The following is a 9,771-nucleotide window of genomic DNA, read 5'->3' on the forward strand; positions in this document are numbered from 1 at the left end:
CAGCTAGACAGTCAAGTGTCAGTACTATTAATATGGGATGATCTTGTTAACTCACGGTCAGACGTTCAGCTATCCATGGTGTGTGAAAATTAGGAGACAGTGGGTTGCCCTGTAAATGGAAGCTCCATTCCCAGTATTCCTTAACGTGTTCACTTTGGTAACGTCTTTTTTATTCTTATTACCTCCAGACGATTTTACTCCACCATGAAAGGTCTCCCCAAAGTTACATAAAGTCGTCATTTGGCATCATTATTAAAGTGGAAAAAAAGAAAAGAAAAGAAAAGGTTTCCCCGGACCGACGGTCTAACCAGCGTGGGAGAGATTCGATCCTGCCTTGGTCCACACAGCACTGACCACCATCATGACTACAAGATTTACTTTGAGGTACCCATCAGTTATTCTTTTCTCATTTCCTTTAGGCATAGTCTGTCGTATAACAAACAGAAAGGAAATGGATTAACAGGGAGTCTTTAATCTATTCACATTCTTAACATTCCCAGACTCCCATGACTCACCCTTAGGCGAATAAAGTCGTTTGGGATTAATAAGAATACAATATTAGAATTGTCCGAACCATGAGAAGGTTAATGGTGATATCTTAGTGTCTCATAGCTGCACTGTAATTAGTACAAAATTGTGGTCTGTTAACAAGAATAGAATAAGAGTTGTCCTGATAATGTGAGGTTTAATAGGTTACCTGTGCCCCTCAGTTAAAAAAAAATACAAATGTCAGTGCAAGCATCAGTGCCTTGATTAATATCTGTTTATCTGTCATTGTATTTAGCTATTGTAATAATATGATGCCATTACCTTCGATCTCTTCAATGATTAGTGCGACAAAATGGTCTCCACACAACTCTGCACCAAATAAAATGTGCACACTGGCTACACCCCTCCCCATTACCCTCTATATGTGCTTGTCAGCTTCTTAATTTTTCGGTTCTACTTCCTTCTCCCTTGGTCATCTTTTCCCTCCAGCTCCCTCCCACTTCACAGCTACACGTTTCCAGCATTTGCACCATAGTAATTCTATTTCTGTCGCAGTGTAGGAGGTAATAATTCTCCGCTTATGGTTCTTAACTCCTCAGCTTCATTTTTTCCTCTCCCTCTGTACTGATCTTTGCCTCCTCGCCCAGTCCATCTCTCAGTTATAAGTATCCGTCAATATTTATAGCCTCTTGTTTCCACGCAGTTTTAGAAATAATGAAAGCCCACTTTATTCTCATTAACTTTTATCATAGGTTTTCTCCACTGTTCCTCCTCCTCCTCCCCCAGTACCACACATTATCTTCCAGTTCCATCCATTCAAATTTCCTCTTACCCTTTAGAAATAACAAACACTCAGCTTGACGTGCAAAATTCGAGTAATTCGCAGAGGAAAATAGAGAACACAAAAAATTAAGGAGTCAAAATTGCGTTCCAGCCTCTTTGCCGTGGAGTGACAGTCGCAAAGCTGATGGGCAACTTATGCAGCGCGTGATGGTCTGTGAAATATTTAACTTTGGCAGGCTTGGCTCACAGGGGAAGGGGGGAGGGAGACTGAAGAAGCGAAGGTGGAAAGGGTGAAGGAAAAGTTGGCAGAATGTTTGCAGAAGGGAATGGTTGTGGAATTGTTAGTGATGAATTTCATGTGATGGAGAGGAGTTTGGTTTGCGTGTGGGGGGAGTTGTGTGTGGGGGGGAGGCGGGGATGATAGTAATGGAAATGAGCAGATGTTTGTGTGTCAGCTGGAGGGGGTCAGTGATGAAGATGAGCTTCTGTTTGTGTGTGTGTGTAGGTTGATAGGGAAATTGATGATGGAAATGAGATACCGGTATGGGGTTAGTTGAAAGGTTGGTTGAATGTTTGGTGAAAGGAAACTAGATGGCGTTTATGGTGGTGTGGGGTGGTTTTGCATGGGGAGGTGAGAGATAGTGTTGATTGTGGAAAAGGTCTTTGGTGTTGGTGCGAAGTTTGGCTGAATGTTTGCGGGGAATGCAAGGGAGACGGTGATTAGCAATGGGCAGTTTGTGTGTGTGTGTGTGTGTGTGTGTGTGTGTGTGTGTGTGTGTGTGTGTGTGTGTGTGTGTGTGTGTGAAGGGAGAGGAGATGATACTGGAAGAAGGGCTATGATAGTATAAAAGTTAAGAGAATGATTAATGTTCAAGATGGACGGTGAGGGGGGGGGGATGTTGGGCGGTGATGCTGGGGGAAGTGGTTTTGTGTCGAGGGGGTGGTAGAGGTGCTGGGACGACAATGGGTTTTGGTGGAGAAGTTGGCAGAGTATGACAATATTTCGCCGCCACATTTGTCGTGTCGGCATATATCCTTTGTCAGTAGTAGGTGTGATTTTAGGGAAGTTTGTCAATAGATAAAAGGTGAAAAAATGTCCTGCACGGAAAATTATGCAGCTGATTTTTTTTTTTTTTTTTAACCCCCCCCCTGGGGGTAGGGGGGTTTCAAGAATACTCCCCCGGTATCCCTGCTTGTCGTACGAGGCGACTAAAAGGGCTGGTGGTGGGTTAGTGCCCCACCCCGTAAAAAGAACTAACTAAAAAAGCGAACAAAGCGCCTCGGACGCGGACGGACCATACGTTGACGACTAAGGAACGGACGAAGGACATTCTTAGGGTGGGAACGTGGAATGTGAGAGGAGTGAATGATGAAGTGAAAGAGAGAGAGATTGTTCAGGTGCTTGAGGATGCAAAAGTGGATATATGTGGATTGACTGAAACTAAATGGAAAGGTGAAAGGGTGAGAGAATGGGAATATGGTTTAGGCATATGTGTGGGAGTCAATGAAAATGAGAGGGCAAGAGAGGGAGTATGTCTGATGATAAGCAAGAAGTGGAAGGAGAATATAAGGGAGTATGGAACAGTGGGTGCAAGGATTGTATGGGTGAGGATGAAAGTAGGTATACAAGCGTGGGCGATTGTATGTGTGTATGCCCCGACAGAGGATAGAGTGGCAAGAGTGAAAGATGAGTTTTGGGCGAGTGTAGAAGTGTGTATGGACAAGTTTGAGAGGAGCGGGAGAGTGCTGTTGATTGGAGACATGAATGGCAAAGTTGGGAATGTACGAGTGGATGGAGTGGTTGGTCAGTGGGGTGTGCCAGCTGACGTAGATGGGAATGGAAGTGCTTTGGTGGACATCTGTGCTTGTAAGGGGTTGGCAATAGCCAACACCTACTTTCGGCATAAGATGATCCACCGGTATACATGGAGAGTAATGAGGAGGATGGATGGTGAACTTGTTGAACGAAAGGCAATGATAGACTACGTGTGTGTGGATGAGCGAATGAGAAGACAAGTGTTGGATGCAAGAGTGTGGAGAGGGTGGGGGAATGGAGTCTCGGACCATCACTTAGTGATGGCCAAGGTAGAGCTGCAAAGAAAGTGGTTGAGGAGACGAAGGGGAAGACAGGAGGAAGCAACTCCTGTGAGAAGAGTGGAGAAATTGCAAGATAGTGAGAAAATGACAGAGTATAAGAGCATAGTGGAAGAAAGACTGGGAAGGTATGAGCTAGAGCAGATGGAAGGGGTGGAAGACGTATGTAAGATATTCACGGAAGAGATAGGCGCAGCGTGTGAGGCGGTTTGTGGAGTGAGGAGGAGATGCAAGGGTGTGCAAGGGACAGCATGGTGGAATGATGAGGTGAAACGAGCTGTGGAACAAAAGAAGAAGGCATATAGTGAATGGTTAGCGAGTAGAGGTAGGGGAGAAGATGAGAGAGAGAAGAGAGAGGTATATGTGAGCAGGAGAAGGGAGGTTAAGAGACTGGTGAAGGAGAGTAAAAAGAAAGTGGATGAGGAGTTTGGGAGGAATCTGAGTGTGAAATGGAGGGAGAGTAAGAAATTGTTTTGGAAGGAGGTAAAGAAAGTAAGGCAGTGTGAAAGGGGAAATAGTAGGGGACTGAAAGATAGGAATAATAGATTGTTGGTGGAGAAGAGAGAGAAACTGAGGAGATGGAAGGAGCACTTTGAGGATTTGTTGAATGTGGAGAGTGAGAGCAGTGCGATTATAAGTGGTTGGGGAATGGCTGGGAGAAGAAGAGATGAGAGGAGGGAGGAAGAGATAAGTAGGGCGGAAGTAGTGGAAGCGATGAAGAATATTAAGTTGGGAAAGGCCCCAGGAATTGATGGAGTGAGTGGTGAAATGCTTAGGTATGGGGGTGAGATTGTTGTAGAGTGGATATGGAAGTTGTGTAGATTGGCTTGGGAAGAGGGAAGGGTTCCAGAGGACTGGAAATCAGGGATAATTGTTCCTTTATACAAAGGAAAAGGGGAGAGAGAAGTATGTGGTAACCATAGGGCTATTTGCCTACTTAGTGTGACTGGTAAAATATATGGTAGAATACTCATTGATAGGGTTAGGCATATGACAGAGGAGCTAGTTGGAGAAGAACAAGGGTGATTTAGGAAGGGAAAAGCATGTGTAGATCAGATATTTGTTCTAAGATGTTTAGTGGAGAAGTATCTAGAGAAGGGAAGGAAAGTGTATGCTGCCATCATGGACTTGGAGAAAGCTTATGACAGAATAGATAGGCAAGGTATGTGGAAGGTATTAAGAATATATGGAGTGGAGGGGAAATTGTTGAGTGCTGTGAAGAGTATGTACGAGGGAACTAGGGTTACGGTGCGAGTGGATGGTGAGCTGAGTGAGTTCTTTGATCTCAATGTGGGACTGAAACAGGGTTGTGTGATGTCTCCATGGCTGTTTAATATATACATGGATGGGGTTGTAAAGAAGGTGCAGGGTAGGGCAGTGGATGTGGGGGTGGCTCTAATGAATGAGGGTGAGATTTGGAAGCTTCCGGTGTTGCTGTTTGCTGATGATACAGTACTGTTGAGTGAAGATGAATGGGAGTTGCAAGGTTTGGTAAATGAATTTGGGACAGTGTGTAGGAGGAGGAATCTGAAAGTTAATGTAAACAAAAGTAAAGTTATGGTATTTGAGAGGAATGAAGTCACAGAGTGTGCAGTGAGGTTGGATGGTGAGGATATGGAGAATGTGAGTGCATTCAAGTACTTAGGTAGTGTGATGAGTAAGGACGGAACTTTGGGGGATGAAGTGTGTGAAAGGGTACAGCAGGGAAGGAAGGTTGTTGGTACACTGAAAGCAGTGATGAGAAATAGGGAGGTGAGTATGGAAGTTAAGAAGTCACTGCATGATAGTATTGTGATCCCTACCCTGACGTATGGAAGCGAGGCATGGACCTTGCAAGAGGGGAACAAGTCAAGAGTGAGAGCAGTGGAAATGAGTTACTTGAGAGGAGCATGTGGAGTGACGTGGAGGGACAGGCTGACGAATGAAGAAGTGAAGGAACGCTGTGGGACGGATGTGGATGTGGTTGAGAAGATTAGGAGAAATACACTGAGGTGGTTTGGACATGTGAAGAGAATGGAGAATGAAAGACTGACTAAGAGGGTGTATGTAGGTGAGGTGGAGGGAGGGAGAGGGAGAGGTAGACCGAGGATGAGGTGGAGGGATGGAGTTGAGAGGTATATGACGGAGGGGGGGGTGAGCTGGGGGGAGGGTAGTCAAATGGTGGGTGACAGAGCGACTTGGAGGCGTTTTATCTGCGGCCACCCTTTGCGGGATTAGGGCGTCGGGCTATAGATAGATAGATAGATAGAATAGTAATTATTTTGATTTCTCAGCCGCGATAATTGTGCCACTGGAAGAATAACACCGAAAAAGTACAGGTACAATACAATGTACGTTTTCCAGCATGTTTTCACGCATCAAAGATATAGGTAGCAGAATCGCCTTAGTGAGGCTTTAATTCTTATATTTTTACTTGTGATGAGATTAAGCAACCAGAAAAATGATTGGCGACAAACATTTCGAAAATATGTAATTTTTGTTCTGAAACCTTCTTCGAATTGTGGTGAAAATAGGATGTCAAATCTGCTTTTTTCCTGCGTCTTCGAGTTTTAGTTTGATTTAATGGGACTGGGGAAAATTTTGTGTAGCCTGATGTAAGAGAGAGAGAGAGAGAGAGAGAGAGAGAGAGAGAGAGAGAGAGAGAGAGATGGAATAAGAAAGGAGGGAAGGAGGGGTGGAAAAGAAAAGGGAAAGAAGGAATGGTGACAATGGAAGGCAAGAAGAGATGGAATTGGAAATGGAGAGTAGGAGGAGGAGGAAGAGGAGGAGCATGAGGGAGGGAGGGAGAGAGAGTGAGAAGGAGGGAGGTCAAGTTTACATTAATTTTTAGACCTCCCTTTGTCTTCTGCACCCAGACCTCTTAACATTCTATCTCGTGCTCACTGTCCTGACAGAATGAAAAGCCTTTATGTTTTGTGGTGCATTCAATTGAGAGCAAAATCTTTCGCCTCTTGTGGTTCAGTATTTTAAGTTCTTTCTCTTCTGTACAGTGACGTCATTTCTATTTAAGGTACAACCATATGATTATATTTACCTTTCTCAATGTCCATCGCATAGCAGGCGTTTGAAACAGTCTTCATTAGCCCATTCACTGCTAGGTCGTTATATCAGTGTTATTCCGTCGGTAAATAAGTGTTATTCTTCCTACCTTGAGGCACATTAATCAATTTCGCAAAGCTCTCTCGTTTTTAAGGCTCTAATTTATGCATCTCATCCCAGCAGATGTAAGGGTTATAATTCAATTGCCGACAGTTTCGTTGGAAGAATTCTTTTAGTTTTATCCGCCCACATTTATTACTTCTTTATCTCGCACATATGTGGTAGGTGGGGGAGCTCACCATCCACTCACACGATATAGTACTGCTCTCGGATGTCTGCCCTTTCCTCTCCTCCATCCTTCTTTCCTTCCATCCACTTCTATCTTTCTTTCTTTCATTCTTTCCTCGTCTTTCTGCCTACGGGTGACTTTACACTCCCTCTTATGTCTTTCTTTCCTTCATTCTTTCCCCTTCCTTCTGCCTGTGGGTAACTCTACACTGAATGACAAGCAAATGGTTTCCTGTGCACCGAGAAACCATTTACTACGCTGGGTGGTAACCATTTAACCAAATTTAGGCGCCTGGTGGTTTAGTGGGTAATTACTGCGCTCTAATCGGATTGAGCCTGTGAAGGTTTATATCCAAGGGAATGTTGGAGTTTATTGCTCACGTAATGTCACCCAGGGATAAGTAAGGCTGGTCACTCATCTTAAATGTCAGGACCAAGTTGCCTAGCCCCGGGCTCCTACGCCTCTCATGGGGCAACACAGAATTGGATGATGACTGAATGAATGAATAATCTCGCACATGCATACTTTTATCATCTTACCCTCATGCGTGCACTACCCTTTTCTTGCATAATTTTTTCCCCAACAGCACGTCTTTTTCATCTTGTTCGTACTATTCCCAGTCGAGTTTGTTCAACTTAAGAATCTGTCATTGTGTTGGGATTAAAGGAATCGTATTTCTGCCCTAAATACATCAATTTTTTTCTTCCAGTCAGAGCAAGACACCCGGATTCAAGGACTTAAATAATTCCACAAAAGATTGTAATTTGGGTCACTACTTGTACATTCACATAAAGATTTCTTTGGCTTTTTTTTCCGCCTAGACCTCTTCGCTTAGACTTCAGTTCCATCACTCCCCAGCAAATCAACACATCCTTTGCGCTATGTACATAATTTTTTTCCTTTAATACTCTGGCGTACTAATCAACGTTTTTATTATTTTTTCTCTTATTTATATATATATTTTTAATTATTTAGTTTGTGTGTGTGTGTGTGTGTGTGTGTGTGTGTGTGTGTGTGTGTGAAACTGATTTTAAAAAAAATCAAACTACCGTAATATGTATCCCTTTCTTTTATCCACTTAGCCTTGTTTATTGATAATATATTCCATACTACCAAGGGAATAAATAAATTCTTAAGCATATATTAAAGGAGTAAAAAATAACAGTGTCTTGACTGACCTTGAATCTCTCGTCTGAGGTGAAGGTGAGACCATTTGCTGAGATGACGTGCAGGTCCCTCTGTCTGATCCACGACACCTGTTAAAAATTAACTGATTTACACTGGCCTTGATTTCTGTGGTTAAAATGCACCTAAGTTGTCACTTGCATGTTTTAGGCTACAATAAAGTTTAAATGATTATTGACAATGATAATTTTTGTTACATCAGCACCAGTCTCGTTTAATTGGAAATAAATATTGTGAAAATAGCTTTGTCATTACATCAATTCATTTTGAACAATGTTATGTTTCGTTTTCGCCGAAATAAATAAATACAGTATCGAAGCCCGTCCATCTTTTCAGTGTTTGAGAAATTGCCTTTTGTTTTCCTGAATTACTACTATATATTATGACAAAGCTATTTTCACACGATATTGATCTATTAAGAACGCAATTTATGCTACTACTAAGAAATCTATCATATTGTCGATATTTTGAACTTCCTTGTAGCCCAAAACTAACATCTGTTAATCCAGAGTGTAAGCCTTCTTAACTGGATGCGATTACAGTGACCTAGCTTGTGTTTTGTATGTGCCTAAATAATACACTAGTCTTCAGTTGATCGGCTTAGAATGGACTCAACTGGTACCCTATACTATGGACGTGTTTAACTGACTGATAAAAGCTTAATGGATATGTTGATAATGAAGTTGTGTGCTCATAATAGTCTTACGTGATGCGTTTACTTGTGCTTAGAGTGGGTTTATCTGATATTCTTTTAAAATGTTCTTAATTTTGAAGTGCGACTTAAGGGATGTGCTTAGAGTATGTTGAACTGCAGTGATTAAAATGTATTGAGCTGATGCTATTCGAATGTACCTGAAGTGGCTACAGTCTGCTTAACTAATGTGCTTTAAATTTCATAAACTAAATTTCGAACCCATTCTGGTCATAAGTTCTCCTTAACTAATCGGTTTATTTGTCCCGGTCTGTCTGTCTTTCTCTTTCTCTATGTGCCTGCCAGTCTGTCTATATCTGTCTCTATCTATCTGTAAATCTACCTGCCTACCTCTCTATCTATCTATCAAGGACGACCCTCTTTCTCATGATACTCTCCCACCTCATTTACACACCTTGGTCATCCTCTGTCTCTCCTTCCAAAGACCCCACTCTCAAACACTCCTAGTCTCTCATTCTTCATTCTCTTCATCACGTTGCATTGCCTTGATTAGGCTGTGTCTATTTGATCCACAGGTTCATTACACTCGTGTTCTTAAAAAAAAAAAAAAGGTGTTTTATTTTTGAGTCTCTCTCTCTCTCTCTCTCTCTCTCTCTCTCTCTCTCTCTCTCTCTCTCTCGTGTGTGAATGTGAGTGTGCGTGAGTGTGAAGTGTGAGAGGGAGCGTGAGAGTGAGAGCCAGTGAGCGAGTGAAAAGTACGAGTAACTCGACAATATTTTTTATCTGAGTTTAGCCAGTCCTGGAGGAAGGCTTGAGGGAGACCCAGGTCATAAGTCCAGTTCAAAGTCAAACCAGCAAAATGGGCTTAAAGTTTTAATCTTCTTTACGCCAAATTAGGGGGACGGATTGTGGGTAGGGTAAAAATGAAGTGATTCTATTCTGAAAACAATCATAGGCAAAGGTCACAGGGCAATGGTAAAGTTTGACCCGTGTGTGTGTGTGTGTGTGTGTGTGTGTGTGTGTGTGTGTGTGTGTACGTGTACGTGTGTGTGTGTGTGTATTAACACAGCAACTCACATAGTGTTGATCTGATTACCCGTCCCCGCCTCGGAGGGGCTCGGGGACGGGTACTATATTCACTCGGTTTGTCTGTTTGTTTGTTTGTCTGTCTGTCTGTCTGTCTGTCTGTCTGCCTGTCTGTTAACAACTTTACGTTAAAACTACTGGTGCGATTTTGACT

At 42.7% G+C, this 9,771-nt stretch overlaps 1 protein-coding gene across 1 annotated transcript in view; it reads right to left on the reverse strand.

The window, feature by feature from the left end:
• Positions 1 to 9,771, reverse strand: part of LOC145390253 (zwei Ig domain protein zig-8-like) — a 70,082-nt gene that overhangs the window by 56,382 nt on the left and 3,929 nt on the right. Inside the window, exon 3 of the mRNA XM_080265241.1 lies at positions 7,873 to 7,950. Within this exon, the coding sequence (XP_080121367.1) occupies positions 7,873 to 7,950 (78 nt within the window). The remainder of the gene's footprint in view (positions 1 to 7,872; positions 7,951 to 9,771) is intronic.

This window comes from Coenobita brevimanus, chromosome 14 (assembly GCF_032717465.1).
Source record: "Coenobita brevimanus isolate Jiangsu-jjx chromosome 14, ASM3271746v2, whole genome shotgun sequence".
Lineage (NCBI taxonomy): Eukaryota > Metazoa > Arthropoda > Malacostraca > Decapoda > Coenobitidae > Coenobita > Coenobita brevimanus.